General features: G+C 44.8%; 2 protein-coding genes across 6 annotated transcripts in view; one reads left to right on the top strand and one right to left on the bottom strand.

Annotated features, from left to right (window-relative positions):
• Ikzf3 (IKAROS family zinc finger 3) overlaps positions 1-5,595 on the bottom strand; it is an 87,602-nt gene extending 82,007 nt beyond the window's left edge. For all 3 annotated transcript variants that reach the window (XM_060386789.1, XM_060386791.1, XM_060386790.1), the window contains exon 1: positions 5,051-5,595. In XM_060386789.1, the coding sequence (XP_060242772.1) occupies positions 5,051-5,057 (7 nt within the window). In that variant the 5' untranslated portion in view covers positions 5,058-5,595. The remainder of the gene's footprint in view (positions 1-5,050) is intronic.
• A 4,307-nt stretch (positions 5,596-9,902) lies between these two features.
• Zpbp2 (zona pellucida binding protein 2) lies at positions 9,903-17,946 on the top strand. 3 transcript variants are annotated; one of them, XM_021653450.2, is made up of 8 exons: positions 9,903-10,125; positions 10,307-10,372; positions 11,474-11,599; positions 12,965-13,126; positions 13,661-13,879; positions 14,620-14,702; positions 16,845-17,025; positions 17,505-17,946. In XM_021653450.2, the coding sequence occupies exons 1-8, from the start codon at positions 10,077-10,079 to the stop codon at positions 17,597-17,599; spliced, it is 981 nt and encodes a 326-aa protein (XP_021509125.1). In that variant the 5' UTR covers positions 9,903-10,076; the 3' UTR covers positions 17,600-17,946. The 3 variants fall into 3 exon arrangements, with proteins under 3 accessions (XP_021509125.1, XP_021509124.1, XP_060242771.1); XM_060386788.1 differs by having other exon boundaries at positions 9,916-10,034; XM_021653449.2 differs by lacking the exon at positions 13,661-13,879 and having other exon boundaries at positions 9,912-10,125.
• The last annotated feature ends 273 nt before the right edge of the window (positions 17,947-18,219 follow it).

Raw genomic sequence — 18,219 nt, 5'->3', positions numbered from 1 at the left:
CATTCTTAGTATTGATGACTATAAAATAAAAATATCAATCAAGTCTAAAAAAACATTGACAATACTCTGTCCTCCCATATTAAATATTTGACCAAGATTTAAGTTTTTTTTTGTTTTGTTTTGTTTTTGTTTTTTCAAGACAGAGTTTCTCTGGCTATCCTGGACTCTCTTTGTAGACCAGGTTATCCTGGTCTAGAACTCACAGGCATCTGCCTGCCTCTGCCTCCCAAGTGCTGGAACTAAAGGCATACCCCACCACACCCGGATATAAGATTTAATTCTTCTGTAAAAATAATTATATCCATTTCATTAATGTGAAATGTTCGACATTGGCTTAGTAAATGGTAAAGTTATACATACACTAAACAATTATTTTAAAATAAATTTATTTGTGATTTGTTACAGTCCAGTGTCTGATTTGTGCATTTATTTTATATAACTATCTGAACATACATCAAAAACTTCTCAGGTGAGAAGGAGTTTTGAGTGAGAAAAACTTAAGAAATGCTGTTTTGCTCTGGCTATGACTAGTTTCTCACTCCTGGCTCCCACGACTCTACTGCACATAACTAATTTACACAAACACTTCTTGCAAACCGTTGGTCCATGTACTTCTCAAGGTCTGACTGCTAGAGCATAACACCCACGGCACCAAGATGGAGTTAGGAAGCTGCGTGTAACAAAGGAAGTTATGTAGCTCCGGGGACCAGGGGCTTAATATCAGACAGCCACCATTGCTACAGAACTCCCTGCCACACGGTAGAAGGAGAGAACCGACCCCCACACGCTGTCCTCTGACCTCCACGTGTGTGCTGGGCATGTGCGTGCCCCCTCCCCACACACAAATAAACGTAATGAGACATTTAAATGGACATAATAAAAACTGTTTTCGATACTCTTTTCTTCACGGAATGCAACAGACCTCTGATGGATTTCTACAAACCAGGTGATGGACGTGAAGGTAGAACATAAGGGGGGAGGGGGACAGATGACAAGAGGACCTGGGTTTGGATCCCCAACACATGGATAAAAAGTCAGCTGGGGGCATGGGGTGCCAGTAATCCCAGCAGGGTGGAAGCAGAGACAAGAGCATCCTCGGGGCTTTCTGGCCAGCCACTCCACTGAGTTACTGAGCTTTAGGTCCAGCAAGGAACCCTGCTCCAAAAATGAGGTAGAGAGTCACAGAGGACATCTGCCACCAACCTCTGGCCTCCACATACGCGAACAGGCAGGTTCCCACACGCATAAAACCCTCACAAAACAAACAAGCAAATAAAAGTGGTCTCTCGTGGAGTGTTGTGGCTGCCTGCAATCCCAGAACTCAAGAGGCTAAAGCTGGAGGATCAGGTACTTGAGGCTAACAGGAATCCCACTGTGAGACCCTCTTTAAACAACAGCAACACAAAGCTAAAGCCCGTTGGAAGGATGAAGCCATCCACAATCTTCATACAGCCATCTCCAGAAAGGAGAGAGCTTTGGCAAAAGCGGGCGGGAAGTGAGGCGCTGACTGGTTAGGGGTAGGCCCAGAGGCAGTGAAGCTTATTGGCAGAGTTTTCAGGGTAATGGTGCCTGGGCTGAGGCTTGAGACCTTAGCAGGTAAGGGTGGGGCAAGGTGCTAGGAAAGACTTGGAAGTGTGAAATGCAGCATTAGGTCACAGAAAGTGCAAACAGAGTTTTTTAAGTTGAGCTCTACCAGAAGCCCATGACATTTCTTTGGCTGTGGTTGCTTCAAACTTTGATGGTTTAACCTCTTACACACACTCTCATAACACACTTGAACACTCTTATAACACAAAGCAAGGAAACACCACCAGAAGCTAAGTCTGTTAATCCCCACCATCTGGCACATGGGAAAAGACTCAAAACGCGAAGGGGAAAAAAAAAATGCTACCGCAACTCCACAAAAACGCTATCACAAAGTCCACTGAACTGAACTGAACAGAAGCCAATGTCGAGGAAAAGGTTGCATTGTGAGGGACTGTTTAGTGAAGGGTCACTCGGTTCTGTGCTGTTTCAAATCTCCCCTGAGAATGAAATAGAGCACAGATGCCCAGTAGCCTATAGCATGAACCAGGAACACTGGGATATTCCCCGTTACACAGGAAGCTGTTTAAAAAAAATACACACACATTTGGGACTGGAGAGATGACTCAGCAGCTAAGAATACAAGCTGCTCTTGCAGGGGGCCCTGGTTATGTTCCAAGCACCCTGGTCCACAATCACCTGTAACTCCAGCTCTAGGGGACCCTATACCCTCTTCTGACCTCCAGGAGCACCACGGGTACCAGGCACACATGGGGTACATACACACACACGGGAAGGAAAACCATGCATACACGTAAAACAGGTAAATCTAAAAACACGCACTTAAAAAGATCTCTCCATATGGTTAAAGACGTTAGGTGAGAAGCCCACCAGTACTTCTGAGAGCCATCCTTGTGGGTCAGCTCTTCTGCTAACCACTCCAGATAAATGAGCGTACTGTAAGAATCAGCAGAGTCGCTGAAGAGCCACGCGACAGCGGTGACGCCTCACCTTGGGATAGGAAATATCTGAAGTCGCTGAAATGTTACAACTTTTGATCTGGCACACTAATTCTTCATTTTCACATGAAAGATTACCGCTTTGTGAAAAGATACAGCCTTTTAACAAGATGCAGCCTAAGATTTCTATTTTAAAGGCTTGCTTCATCTGACATCTTCACACAGAATGCCCCCCTTGGGGGGGAAAAAAAGTCTGTCAATGAATGCAAAGATAAATGAATGAAAAACCGAAGGAATGACAGCGTGGTCTTACATTTCACAATAACTGTAGCATGTTACTTTGACCACCAAATCATGCAGAAGCAAAGGTATTTTACATAATAAAATACATAAAGCATTTTTGCTTCTTATGTCACTAAGAGAGAGATATGATATAGGTCAAATCTCTGTAAAACCAAAGATCAAAATAGTACAAAGCATCTTATTTTAAATATCAAAAATATGAGCCACCATGGTGAGGCATGTCCTGTAATCCCGTCACTCAGGAAACTAAGCAGAAGGATTGCCATGAGCTCAAGGCCAGCCTAGGCTGTGGTGAGTTCAAGTCTAACCCTGAATTGTCTGAATAAACCATCAGAATTAGCAGGATTACTCTAATTAGTCTAGATTATTTTTAGTTATTTTACTAGAACTATTCTATCCTCAAGGACCTAACATTAAAATGACCAAACTCACATTAGTAACCTTCCCTATTTTATTTTTACTTAACTAATGAAGATATACTACATAACATCTGTCTTTATGTATCTATTAATTTTAATCTAGTCATCCAAACTTACAACGTCTCTAAATCACTAACCTGTATTCTATACATTCTTTCCCTCATATAGTCTATAAATTCCAACTTCTACAAGTTTTCAATATTTTCTTCTTCAAGAAGTCTTCACTGGTCTTATTGCAAAGCCTGACAGGACACCCTTGTCCTAAAATACATTATTCAGCTTAGTGCCTACGTTTCATCTTCATCTTCATTAGCTAGTAACATTTTCCCACAAATACTTCAGGTGTAGGTTTCTATTACTCTTAATAAATGGCATGGTTAAGACTAGGAAATGGTGTTGGAGAACTGACTAGGAACTTCAAGAAAAGAGCTCATGTGTAGTAATTAAGGCATGAGGGCTTGTTTAAAAAAGTTAAACCTCCCGTAGCATACACCATCCCCACACTTTTCCTCTGTTCTTGAATGAGAAAACCTTTACATGTAAAAAATCACACTTCATAGATCCTTATTTAAAATTATGTCAGAAAACTTTTGAAGGTTTTTTCTAACCTTGACCATTAGAAGCATACATACACTAAAAGCATGCATACATACCTTAGAAGCATATAGATTTTTTTTTCACAAGAGGAAATGTTTGAAGCATCATTCAACAATGGACATTTAAAAGTTTCTGTTCATTGCATTACCTTTTGCCATTATACATTAGTCAAAGCACGAAGAAGAAAGAAGAAAGAAGAAGAAGAAGAAGAAGAAGAAGAAGAAGAAGAAGAAGAAGAAGAAGAAGAAGAAGAAGAAGAAGAAGACGTCTAACCGGCTTATCTATGCACAAGCTGAGAATTCAGGGCTGTGTTGCACTCAGTTGCGTTGTGAAACAAAATCTTTGCTATATTTAACTGTGTTCCAAACTGTTCAATTATATTTCATAGCTTCACATACCCTAGAACTAAATAAAGATGCCAAAGATCAAAGTTTGTGTTTTAAGAGACTCTTCAATCGTTTTGAAGAAAATATCTGTGATAGTCATAATATTTATCAGACTAATAGTTTAGTTAGGCGTCAGCTTCTCTCTCTTAAATGAACGCGCTGCTCAACTTCTGATTTTCTAAATACCACCTCTCCTCCCCCAAAAATTGAGCCACATCTTCCATCTTCAGAGTTTTAGAAACACTTGTTGAAAATGTGAAATTGCACTTATCTTAAGGAAGTTCGTACCGAGAAGATTCTGAGAAGCAAAGCTATAACTTCCGAAATGAATTCAAATGAAATCCTTAACGTGAGCCTTGTCTTCATTTGGGGCTTTTTCAAAAGCTCCTACAGAAGACTGCGTACCTAGCTAACTAGCTACAGGTGCCAATCCCCTTTAAATGTGCTCTTTAGTCCCTAAGACAGAACTCACAGAAAAGTGGCCACGAGTGACTCAGATTCCTATAGACTGAGGCCGGGGACCACCACCACCACCCCAAAAAAATAATCAAGAAATTCATCCCAGGTTGGGTGCGAAGCTCAGGGACGCCCCACGAACGCTCTTCCTTTGCAGATTTAAGGGGACCCACACACGCCCGTCATCTCCCAGCCCCTGAGAAATAGAACCGAAGAGAACTTAGCACTTTCCCAAGTTGGGGAGGGAGGGGAGGGGGTTGTCTGAGAACCGACACGCATTTAAATTAACAAACACAGAGAGACACACAGCGAGAGAGAGAGAAATAAATAGAAGCAAAACCGAGATTCGAGGGGGGCAGCCGGGGCGCGGCGCGGGGACCCCGGAGCAGCCGGGCGGGGAGCTCACCTTCCATGTCGCCGCGGGGCGGGCGGGCTGCGGCCGCCGCTCCACGTGTTGCTGGCTCGGGGACACCCTGGCGGCCCGGCCGGAGGGAGGCACCGGGCGGCGGGGAGGGGAGGCCCCGGGGACGGCTCGGACGTCAGGCCCTGGCGGCGCGGAGACGGTGCCGCGGCGGCGCCCTGCGCGCTCTCCGCCTCCCACCGAGACGCCCGCGGCGAGGGCGCTGCGCCTGCCGGAGCGCGGCGCGCAAGCCCATCTTCCAGATGCGCCCGGCGGGCGCCGGGGGAGCTGCACCCTATTTTTTTTTTTTTTTTTCAGTCGAGGCTCGGGGATTCTGAGGGTCATGAGAACTGTCAGTGAGGATTCGCTTCACTGAGATTCTCCCCACCCCCCTTTCAGTTTTTGGTGGTTTTTTTTTCACTCCCATGGTGGGGTGGCCCACCGCTGTGATTCACCGGTGCTTGAGAGGCTGAGGCCGGAGGATTTGCCATCAGTTCCAGGCCAGCCCCGGGACTACAGGATGAGCCATTTTTCTCGGAAAACAAACTTTTGAAAAAAGTCCTAGGGTCCAGATTTATAGATAGTTCAGAAGTGCGTCGGCAGTTACGGCACTCCAGGTTTTTACGCCGAGGGGACAGTTCTCTCATTTTGCTGTCCTTTCTGAGAACTGGTTGATTTGCCTGTGCTCAAAATCCTACGAACCTTCTTTCTTTTAAATAGGACACTTTGACAAAAATACACATATGATGTATCAGAAAAGGAAAGAGTTGGAGCTATGTGGGGTAGAGGGAGCAAATCGAGGGAAAGTGTCGGTTCTCAGACACTTACGAATCAACATCCTTTCCCATCATCTACCCTTTATGGAGGAAAACATTCGACGAGGGTGGGGAGGGGAAAGGGGAAGTGACAACAAAGCAGTTTTTCAAAGCTGAGCGTTTCATCACAGTGAGGTCCAAACAGACGGTTTTCAGATGGGTACCCCTAAGGATGCCAAATGGTGTGGAAGGAATGGCCCCACTCCTCACACTCATGCTTGTTAGAAAATCACTTTGTTGATTATACAAGTCACACGAAGCCAGGCATGGTGGTGACACACCTTTAATCCCGTCACTGGGGAGGCAGAGGCAGAGTGACTTCTGTGAGTTTGAAGCCTGCGTGATCTACACGGTGAGTTCCAGGACAGCCAGAGCTTTATAAAGGAAAAACCCTGTCTCAGAAAGACCAACACACACACACACACACACACGAGATTTAATGTTGAGAACTATACATCAGTCATCCATGTCTGAAGAAAACCGTACATATGAGCTAAGCAAGCACACTGAAATTTTATGAACCTAAGTTCATGTTAACTAGTGCCTTGGTGGCGGTCTCTGTAATATTTAAACTTTGTGTACATATGTGTATATAGAGCATGAGTGGCTCTCACTGGCTTTAAACTCACAGAGCCATGGTAGCACCTCCACTGCAGGGTGATATGGAGTTCAGAGAAATAGTCTAAACACTAAGCTTTAATTTTAGTACTGAAAGGGGAAATTTGTTGTTTGTTAGTTTCTAAAAGCAAAAAATAGCACATCAAAAGCAGCAGAAGAGGAACTGTAAAGTTTCACAGGGATGATAAGGATGAATAGCTAATTGGCTGTTTAAGAGATAGAGGCTTGGCGTTCTTCCCTGTTACAATGTCCTCTGTATGGAAGAGAAAACTCTTACCATGCTGTACACACTTTTTCCAGACTCCGCAGATACTTGAAGGGACAAATAGAAGGCAGATGGATACCACCACTTACGAAGCTGTTCTAACTTCAGGCAGGTGGGGCATACATCCCCCATCTTTTGAGAGCAAGGTACACACAGTAACATCCTTCCCAACAGTACAGTGTGGAGAAGGAGGGGGTCACCTCGCAGTGGAGAAACCTGACAAACGATCCTTCAGCCAGGTGGATGCATTCAACATTAAAAGAGATGGCGTGGGCCTGCAGAGACCGATACTCCAACTAAGGACCATGCGTGGAGAGGACCTAGATCCCCTGTTCAAAGGAAGCCCATAGGCTGCTCAGTTTCCAAGTGGGTTCCCTAGTAAGGGGTACAAGGGCTGTCTCTGACATGAACTCAGTGGCTGGCTCTTTGATCACCTCCCCCTGCAGGGTGCAGCCTTACCAGGCCACAGAGGAAGATGATGAAGTCAGCCTTGATGAAACCTGATAAGCTAGGGTCAGATAGAAGGGGAGGAGGTCCTTCCCTATCAGAGGATTGGGGGAGGGGCATAAGGGGAGAAGAGGGAGGTTGGGTGGGAATGAGAGGAGAAGAGTGAGGGGGCTTCAGAGGGGATACAAGGTGAATAAACTGTAATAAATGTCACTTTTCTGCAGCTGTTTTCACAAAACCCCACAATTCTACACAATAAGGAGAAAAACCACATCAAGTAGAGGACAACCTAGTATACAAAGCAAGTTCTGGGACAGCCAGGGCTACACAGAGAAATCCTGTCATGAGGAGGAGAGGAAGAAAGAGAAGAAGAAGGAGGAGGAGGAGGAGGAGAAGGAGGAGAAGGAGAAGGAGAAGAAAAGACTCAAGACTGCTGGAGTGCACATCTGTCCCAAGTGTGAGTATGTAATTTTTCCTGTTAGAATGGTTGAGGTATCAGCATAACTTGCCTTGTATAAAAATATGCCTTTCACATACTGAATTACTGACATAAAGCAGTCAAAACTAGATGTCAAGAAATAAAGAAAATTAATATAAATTTCACAAGTGTACCCAACTCATGTAGCTTTTCCATAGAGTAATATGACAAGATTTTTTTTTTCTGAGCTGCTGGACATGGTATTACATGCCTTCAATTCCAGCACCCAGAAGGCACAGGCCAGCAGGTAGGTCTCTGTGAGGCCAGCTTGGACTACACAGAAAGTCCCAGGCTGGCCAGGGATACAGAGAGACCCTGTCTCAAAAACAAATAAATAAAACTCTAAAGCACAAAGCTTACAATAAAAGAGTACATGGATACTTTCAATACACAAACCACTACTCTATTTTTATAAAGATTTGAGGGTTTTTTTATTTGGGGTTTGGCTTTTGTTTTCTGTTTTTGTTGTTGTTTTGGTTGATTGGTTGGTTGGTTGGTTGCATTTGGGTTTTTTTGGTTTTGTTTGTCTGGTTGTTTTTTCGAGGCAGATTTTCTCTGTGTAGCCCCAGCCATTCTGGAACTCTCTCTGTGGACCAGGCTGGCCTCAAACTCAGTCATCCACCTGCTTCTGCTTTCCAAAAGCTGGGATTAAAGGTATGTGCCGCCACCACCTGGCTAAGGGTTTTATTTTTAGTTGTGTATATATGGGAAAGATGGGGATGCAGGTGTCCTCGGGGTCCAGAAGAGGGCGCTGGGTCCCCTAGAGCCGGAGATAATAGGTTGTTTTAAGCTGCCCAACCAGGTGCTGGAACTAGGGCCCTCAACCACTGAGCTATCTCTTCCATACCACCATTCTATTTTTAAGACTCTTCTCATAGGAGTCAAATTTTAACACATAAAGTTTATGAGAATCATTTGCAATAATTGGGAAGTCTGTGCATTTGGAAAATGCCTCGATTAAATCTGAAATGAGAGGTGTCTCAGAGGTTATGATCACTGCCTGCTCTTCTAAAGGACCCATGTCTGATTCCCAGCATCCAAATATTTGCACACAGCCATCTTTAACTCCAGACCCAGATCCAACATCCTCTTCTGGCTTCCGTGGGCAGTGCACGCCTGTGGTACACAGACAGGCAGATGTGTGCAAGCAACACACCCATACACATTTTTACCAGTTGAGGCTAAACCATGAGTCTAGACGTAGTAACTGACACTGGATGGATCTGACTCATTGAATCACATTTCATGCTTGTACCATATAGATAAAATTAACAATGACTAAAAATGAAATTACTGACAAAGGTTGCTCCTGGACCATCTGAAACAGTCCAAATACTGACTCGGCTCAAAGGAAATAAAACTGAAAACCCTTGATCTCACCCCAAATAACCATTCTGCACCCTATCTGAACCTACTCAAAACCACTACTGAGGGTGATGTCCCACTGCTAAGAAATAAACAACACACCACCTAAATAGTAGTCACCTACTATTCAGGTCACCTAAATAGTAGTCAAGTTGGGACCACCTATGATGGCGTTAACGACTCAGTTCCGTGAAGGGCCTGGGTTTGGTCCCCAGCACGGGGTTGGAGAGAAGAACTTTGAAAAACTGTTTTGGAGCTCCCGGATAATGACTTATCTCCCATCAGCTGAGGGGAAAGGAGCACACGTTCTAAAGCAAAGTTACTTCCGAGTAAAATTTGCATGAGGGGGTGTCCCTCTACATCATCTCACATTCTAAGCTGAACAATAAAAGGTTCAACCTTCCTCCACGTGGGAAGGTCTTGGGGCACCCTTTTGGTGCGCTGTAGGCTCTTCAAGGTCTTAGTTTTGTGTGTCAGAAGAATGCAGTTGGGTTAATCCGGCAACTCTAGCGTTATGTCAAGACCAGGGAGTTCCCGAGCTGGGCCCTCGCTTTGAGGAAATTCTCACGAACTTCTCCCTTCTTCAGATCCCCAAGCGATGGCATCCCCCGGCTGTTGGGCGCCACCGCCCTCCCCGGGACCCACTGTGTTCTAAGTCAGTTACTTAGCCCCTAGTCTGAGGAAGCCCCCGGAAATCTTGAGTTCGTTTCCTCTACTCTCTCTTCACACTACCAGGCCCACTAGGGAGAGATCAACGGAACGTGGCACCCGAAGCCAGGTGCGAAAGGCTTGGGAGGGCGCGGCGCTCCCCCAACTGCGCGTGCGCCAGGGGGCGGGGCCCTCCTGCGCGCACTCGCCCCGCCCCTCGCGCCGGGCCGGAACACGCAGGCGCTCTCGGGAGCAGCCGCCCCCGTGGTACCCAGGGACCGGTAGGGGAAATGTCCCCGGCGGTTTGCTTCGCTCTGTAGAGGAGCGATGGGGAGGCACTGGGCCTGGCCTGAGGTAGGAGGGAGCTCAGCTGTCGCCGCCAGCGCCTGAGCAGTGATGCTCGCGTGGGCCCTGCTCTCCGCGGTGCTCTGGTCTCTCGTAGGAGGTGGGGCTTGGCCCGCAGGCCCCTCCCCTCCGCCTGACGGTCCCCGTCCCACCTCCGCCGCCTCCTCCTCCTCCTCCTCCTTCGCCTCCCCACCCCACCCCCGCGACCCGCCGCCCCGACCCCCGCTGAACCGCGGGTCCTCTAAACACTAACAAGTCAGAGGTTTTTCTTCCCTCCGCAGTTGAATCGCAACGTTCTTCCTTATTCAGTAAGAAAGGCCTTGTTTACGGCACGGTAGGACAGCCAGGTAATAAAGGCCGCTTCTCAGGCGAGGCCTGTCCCAGGAGCCTGGGGATGCACCTGCTTGGGTTCTTCAAGGAGGGGAGAGGGAGCTGGCCCTGCAGGTCGGGGAGTTTGTATGGTTTCATCCCCCGAGCGACGCTAGTCTTCTGTCCCAGCCTTCACCACAGATCCACTGCCCTGATAGCACCTCTTTCAAACACTTAGGTGAAGCCGCTTAGCCGGGAGGGCGTCCTCTCTCCCTCTTGTGTCAACCGGCCCTACTCATTTAAGCTCTAATGCTACTGTCTGTTAAACTTTCCTACGCTCCCCAGGGAAGAATTCGCCATCCAGGTGCCTTGAGATAACTCTGAGCCACATCATCTTGTGTTTAGGACATCTCCGCGTTTAAGCGCCCTTCCCTCCCCAACGCCACCGCTACACGGCCAAAGTGTACAGTAGTCTTTATAGATTGAGACCCTGGCAATGATTGGGCCTTAAAAATAAAGATCTTGTGAGACCACGTACTATCGAACTGAGTCAGTGTAGGTCGCTGTAGAACACCTTTCTAGCAGGGGCAACAGGAAGCATGCGGAAAATGCCAAGTTTTCAGTTTTGAAATAGTTTGTCCGTCAAGGTCACGTCCTCTGAACATTCATTCCACAATCCCTTCAAAGGCTTCTTATTTCAAAAGCCATTTATAAATGCGTATATTAAAAAGAACAAATACGTTTTTTATAGACTGTCACAGAATAAAGAAAAATAGGACAAAGTACAATTTAAAGGCCTACTGTAAGAAGCAAAAAGAGCCGGGTTTGCTGGCCCACGCCTGTAATCCCAGCACTCAGGGAGGCAGAGGCAGGTGGATCTCTGTGAGTTGGAGGCCAGCCTGGTCTACACATCGAGTTCAGGACAACCAAGGCTACACAGAGAAACCCTGTCTTCAAAAACAAAACAGAAGCAAAAAGGACTTCATTCCAAACGACAACTAGCGTCCAACATGTTATAACCACTTTTTGAGTACCAAAATCCAAAAAGAACTAGTTGGTATCACTGAGACAAAACAATGGGAATGTGTTTCTCCGTTTTGCTGCATAATGTAGTGATGCAGAATTTTATTTTGTCACAGTGAAAATATACGTAAAGTTAAATGAAAATAGCCCTGTCCTTATTTGTATGGACCTTAGTCGTGCTAATAAAGAAACAGTGGACCCTGCCTACTTATGGATTGGGCCAAATGAAAACACATTAACAGGTAAATAATTTTAATATATTTTAATGATGTGAACACTGTTTTTTTAAGTGTGCTGGTGGTATTGAAAAGAACAAATTCAATTTTTAAAACTTACTAAATTTATTATTTCTCTGTATGCAAGCGTTTTGGGTGCATGCCTGTGTGTGCGCACCACTTTCATGTCTGATGCCCTCAGACTGAGGTCAGAAGAGGGCAGCCAGTCCCATGAAACTGGAATTACTGAGATCTCTGAACCACCTCATGGGTTCTGGAAAATCAAACCCAGGTCTTCTGTAAGAGCAACACCAGGCAATTTCTCTGTCCCCAATAAATTTAATTTTAACTGCAATTAAATTTGCTCAGCACTTAAACAAATTGTATTTTTTTCCCCTTGGGCTGTGACTTAAGTTCTTCCTATGTAGAAAGTAAAGCAGATTCACAGGTTAGCACAGGCCTGTGAGCACAGCACTCAGGAGGCTGAGGCAGGAGAATTACGAGTTTGAAGATGGCCTGGGCTAACCAAAGAGATAGTTTTTATTTTTTTTTTCCCCAGTGCTTAGAAATGAATCCAGGGTGTCCCCCTCAAGCACCCCTCCTCTGTGCTGTTCTGCTACCCTAAGGCGGTTAATTTTGTACCCTAGTTCCCAGAGCTACTCAGAAATGTTTTCATAAGTACTAAAGTTTACCCATGAAACACCAGTAGTGTGACATGTTCAATATGTAATTTTTCATGTTAGAATAGTACCTTGGGATATCAGCATTGTTAATTTGTGTCATATATATATATATATATATATATATATATATATATATAATTTACTGAATTACTGCCATAAATCAGTCCAAACAAGATGCCAAGAAGAAAAGCAACATAGATTTCACAAGTACACCTAGCTCTTGTAGCATTTCTGTAGAGTAATATGACAGTTGTTGTTTTTTTTGTTTGTTTGTTTGTTTTTCTGGGATATTGGCCATGGTGCTACACGCCTTTAAATCAGTACACAGAAGGCAGAAGCAGCCCTATCTCTGTGAGTTCAAGGCCAGCTTAATCTAGAGCTTCAGGCCAGCCAGGGATATCCAGTGAGACCCTGTCTTAAAAAAAAAATTATTGGGTTCTTGAAGTTGAAATAGTTTATTAATTTTGATATTTTTTTGCATGTTTGTTTATAGCTCTGAATTTAATGTTTTGGTTTGGTTTGGTTTTTCTCTTTGTAGCCCTGGCTGTTTTAGAACTCACTCTTTAGACTGGGCTGGCCTCAAACTCAAAGATTTGCTTGCCTCTGCTTCCTGAGTGCTGGGATTAAAGGTTTGGACCACCACTGCCTGACTCTGAATAAGGTTTAAGTTACCTGTTGAATAATCAAGTAATTTACTCTTTCTGGTTAGGGAATAGCCAGATAAATATAACAGACTCAGGAAAACTGGTAGTGAAGGATTTTACGGAGTTGTCATCTGGACTTTACACGTGTACTCTTTCCTATAAGACCATCAAAGCAGAAACCCAGGAAGAAACTACAGTAAAGAAGAGATATGACTTTATGCTCTTTGGTAATAATACATTTATGTAATTATAATATAGTAATATAAGTACATATAAGTCCTCCAAGATTTATTTTATTATGTGTGTGTGTGTCTGTGGGGCCGGGGCGGGGGGAGGTTATGTGCATGTGTGTGGAGGTGCCAGCAGAGACCAGTGGAGGGGTCCTGATGCCCTGGAGATGGAATTATGGGCAGCTGTGAATCACCTGATGTGGGAGCTGGGAACCACAGCTCTTAACTACGGAACCATCTCTCCAGCCCCGATGTTTTTTCTTGATACTGTTAGCTTACCTGTGTGGCTGCCCCACTGAAGCCGTTTCTCCTAAGTAGACAGACATCTAATGACGGGGACATTTTTTTTTCATTAAAATTCTTAGTTACCGGTATTTTGTGAACAGAGGGATAAAGCATTTTATTAGATAAGTACAATTTCTAACCTGATTTGCAAGATTAATGATGTTTGATATTTGATGTTTTTGAAATGTGTTAATTGCAGAAATTAATGCAAGACGAAATTGTTTTTGTTCTCACTTTTTCCCAAAGCCTATCGGGAACCTGATTATTCTTATCACATGGCTGTGCGCTTTACCACAAAATCTTGTGTAGGAAGATATAATGACCTCCTCTTTAGAGTGCTGAAGAAAATCTTGGATAATTTGATCTCTGATTTGTTGTGCCATGTCATAGAACCATCATATAAGTGCCATTCTGTTAAAATTCCAAATCGTGACATCGTGTATGAGCTATTCATAGCCTTTCAAGGTGAAAATTTTACAGCATTAATTTTATGACTTTAGTTCAAAACCATGATAGATTGTAAAGTTAATTGCCACATAAACATGAGATGTCTCATAAATAATAGATTTGAAGTGTTTGCTAAGCATTAATACACACTATAGCCTGGTTGTGATTTAAAAGTCATCAAGCTAGTAATTTACCTTCAAATATGATATCATTTAAAATCAGTATCATAGCTGGATATGGTGGCAAACATCTGTGGTCCTAGCGCTCAGGGAGGGAAAGGCAGGCGAATCGCTGTGAGTTTGAGGCCAGCCTGGTCTACAAAATGAGTCCGGGACAGCCAATGCTACACAGAGAAACCCTGTCTCAAAAAGCCAAAAATTAATAAATAATAAAGTTAGTTTCATTTTATTGACATGACCTATAACTATGCAGCTAAATTTTTCCTTATAATTTTTTATAGAACTTCAAGTATGGTGGGTCTTTTCTTTCTCTTTCTTTCTTTTTTTTTTTTTTTTGAGGGAGCAACCAGATCCAATATATTTCTATCTTCAAGTTTTGAGGTTACTTCCATTAGCCCCCAGATGGAGGAAAGCCGCAGTGCATGTGTTATTCAAACGGTATGCCTCGCTCTGCCATGCCGATTGGCTAGCCGGGCTCAGCGCACGCCTGCCTGCACACCAACCAAAGCGTCTGGGGCTTTACTGAATGGCTGGTACTCTTTAGAAGCTGGTGTGTACCTGTCGTGTTTTCCTCTCCAGTGAACCCTTTTGCGCCAGGCTGGAAAAGTGTGTGCAACAGCACTGCCGACTGTGAAGACACCACTAATTACAACATCCTCAAGGTGAGCTCCGGTGGCGCCTGGCCCACATGCTCTTGGTAAACTCTTATCAATAGGAGTTCAAGGTCCTCTTTAGTTACACGGTGAGCTTAAGGCCAGCCTGGTACACCTGAAAACCTCTCAGCCATCTCGACAGCCCCGAGATGTCTTTATTGTGGAGCAGTGGTTAGCGCACAGAGATAAGCTCCTTGACAGACTGCAGGACTCAGTTCCCTCCTTCCACTGAGTGGACCTGGGGGGGGGGGGACTCAAGTAGTCAGTCAGGCTCGGTGGCACCTTCACCCACTGAACCTCTCCCCAGCCTGCTTCAGCCTTTTGAGTGGAGATTGTTGGTATGTGAGCATATGTGTGTGTGTTTATGTATGTATGTGTATGTAGACATAACATGTATACACACACACACACACACACACAACCTCTGGAAAATTACGTAGCTCCCAGGCTTATATTACATATTTTATTTATGGCAGAAAGGTGGGTCCTTGGTTTGTTTGTTGTTTGGTTGATCAATTGGGGTTTTGCTTATTTGTTTTGGGGGGGGTTCTTTGTTTTGTTTGAGGTGGGGTGTCTCTGTGTAGCCCTGGCTGTCCTGGAACTCACCCTGTAGACCAGGCTAACCTCAAACTCACAAAGCTCCGCCTGCCCCTGCTTCCCAAGTGCTGGGATTAAGGGAGTGCTCCACCATCACCTGGCTTCATTTTCTAAATGGTTAATCAATGGCCTGGAGAAAAACTTCACAACCAAGTTATCATAGGTTAAGTCTGGAGCTCTTCCATATGGAAAATGTGCTGGTTGTTCTCCCATCGCCAGTTCCATGCTTGTGATGTTGTGTGTGTGGTTTATATGAAGTACTCGGTTAGGCCAGGGTCACACAATCAGTTTATACTGCTGGTTAATCTATGTATGAAAAAGACATTTACAAACTAGTCAAGGCAAGCTTTTATCCATGTGTATCAATATTTGTGGGTTCTTCTTTTTCTAACCCTCTATCCCCTCCACCACCACCATCCATTTCACCCCTTATCACTAGATAGAAGATTAAGAAGTATAGAGGGGAGAGAGCTCCCTGAATCTAATTTCTTCTTTGCTTGTAGCTGGTTTATGCAATTTTGTGGGTTCTTCTTTTTCCCACCCTTTATCCCCCAGTTTCACCCCCTTTCATTAGATAGGAAAGAGGGAGGAGACAACTAGAGATCCTTACATCTAATTTCCTATTGTTTCTTCTTTGGCACGACTTAACAAACTGTGGCTAACCCCCTGAACAACCAACAACCCTGCCTGTCCCTAGTATTCATAGCCCTCTGAAAAGTTCCCAGAATTCCAAACATCATGCAATCGCAGAAATCATCTGCAGCTGGCAAAACCACGCCTCTGCTAGAGCACGAGGCAAATCATAGTTTGCAGCTATGGACAGTCTGAAGCAGCCCTGTATCCCCACCTGGGATTAAAATGAAAACACATTCTTACAATATTTGTGTGTTTTTTTTTTTAAAGAAACCAAAATTCTAGAAATCTCACTACATGTATGTATGCTGGTTTGTGTATGTGCAGGTCCATGGAGGTGTGTGGAGGCTGCAGTTGGCTGTCAGTCAGTCTCAGGAACGCCCTCTCCTCCTAGACTGGGTCCCTCTTAGAATAGCCTGTCAGACCAGCAGAGCCGTAGCTCTGTCTGTCTCCACCTCCCCAGCAGTGGGATTACAAGGAAGGAAAGTGCATGGCCAGCTAAGCCATTCCCCAAAAAAGTGTTTGTAACTGTTTCCCGTAGCCACTCCTCGTATAAATTAAAAATAATTAGTAAAGTCAGAGCTTGACTAATTTTAGTCTTTTTTTTTGGGGGGGGCAGTGGTGCTGGTTTCAAGACAGGGTTTCTCTGTGTAGCCTTGGCTGTCCTGGACTCGCTTTGTAGAACAGGCTGGCCTCGAACTCAGAGATCAGCCTCTGCCTCCCAGAGCACTGGGATTACAGGTGTGCACCACTGTGCCCAGCTCTTATTTTAGGCTTTAACACAGATCTTCAGGATTTCAACGAATGCATGAGCAAGAAATATTTCTGCTTCGTTTTATGGCCTGTGGTTGTGAGAAGGAGTTTGGTTATTGAATGAATGAGTAATTATCCTCGCTTTTCTCTGGTATTTCTGAATCTTAGGCAAGAGACCGGATAGAAGAGTTTTTTCGGAGCCAAGCATATATTTTGTACCATCGCTTTAATAAAACTATACCAGCCATGCACTTTGTGGACCACAGTTTCCAGGTAGTGCGGGTGGATAACTGCCGACCGGGCTTCGGGAAGAACGAAGGGCTCCACAGCAACTGCGCCAGCTGTTGCGGTAACTATAAACACCTAAACGTGTGCCTACGCCAGAGAAAAGGCGAATAACTCCCCTAGGATTACTGAACTGGGTCTTTTTCATTGATTCCTCCCCAGAAAAGAGAAGCGAAAAAACAAACCTGAGAGCCCAGATTTCTAAATACAGTCCCCCTGTTGTAGATCCTTTGTACCGTTCTCCCCTGGACTGCAAAGCACTTCGATGCAGGCCAGCAGCAGGATGGGAGACAGAGATCGGGGAAGCAACAGGTAGACACTGCAGACAGGCCCCCATAAATGAGGCACAGAGGCGGCCTCGCAGACACTGAGAGAGAGGGAAAGATAGCATCCTCGCACCTGTGTTTAAGACTGCCCCAAAGCTTGAGGGACTCTTCACAACTTGGTTGGCTAAGCAGCTTGGGTGTGCTCCGGAGACTCCCTTGTACAGCTGACACGAGGCCTGGGAAGCTCTGTTGACTGACAGCCCGCCTTGCCTTGCAGTGGTCTGCAGCCCCGGAACGTTCAGCGCGGACATCGACGTCACCTGCCAGGTCTGTGTTTCTGTTCATACCTATGGAGCTAGATCTTGCCCATAAACTTCAAGACCAGAGGCAGAAAGCGTGGCTGTTTGCCTCTGAAGGAGGGGACAGAGACTTGTCCACACCTGAGAGCACCATGGACACCTCCATAAAGTAAGATCCGTAAGAACAGAGCTTTGGAAGTACGCATTTTAGAAACGATAACGGAAAATTGCTGGTATGGCATTTCTAAGAAGACATTTAATTCAGTCTCTCCAGTGTATGAGGGGGAGTCTGTTAGTGGACGCTTTAAATGAAATACTTCTGTTTACAAACTGAAACATGCTTTGTGCCGCCTGATACTGTATTAAGGTTGAAAAGAGTAGCAAAGTATAATATAATAAAAATTTTGTATTTTCCATAGATTAATTTGTTTGAAATGACTTCTATCAAGACACACATAATACCCTTTTAAATTTTTTTTTTAGATTTATTTTATTCTATGTGTATGATGGTTTTGCCAGGATGAATGTCTGTGCACCACACGTGTGCTTGGTACCTTCAGAGACTAAAAGAAGGCATTGGATCCCCCAGAACTGGAATTCCAGAAGGCTGTGAATTGTCACGTGTGTACTGGGAATGGAACCCAGGACATCAGGAGGAACAGCCAGTGCTCTTAACCACTGAGTCATCTCTAA

Source organism: Meriones unguiculatus, chromosome 7 (assembly GCF_030254825.1).
Source record: "Meriones unguiculatus strain TT.TT164.6M chromosome 7, Bangor_MerUng_6.1, whole genome shotgun sequence".
In the NCBI taxonomy this organism is placed as follows: Eukaryota; Metazoa; Chordata; class Mammalia; order Rodentia; family Muridae; genus Meriones; species Meriones unguiculatus.
This window is presented reverse-complemented; position numbering and strand designations above follow the sequence as displayed.

What these genes read in the sequence shown, in the direction of transcription:
- Zpbp2 (XM_021653450.2), top strand. Translation starts at nt 10,077, where the DNA reads ATGCTCGCGTGGGCCCTGCTCTCCGCGGTGCTCTGGTCTCTCGTAGGA. An exon ending in CGGCACGGTAGGACAGCCAG is followed by an intron (nt 10,373 to 11,473) that starts GTAATAAAGGCC and finishes ATTTTGTCACAG; the next exon opens with TGAAAATATACGTAAAGTTA. An exon ending in ATATGACTTTATGCTCTTTG is followed by an intron (nt 13,127 to 13,660) that starts GTAATAATACAT and finishes TTTTTCCCAAAG; the next exon opens with CCTATCGGGAACCTGATTAT.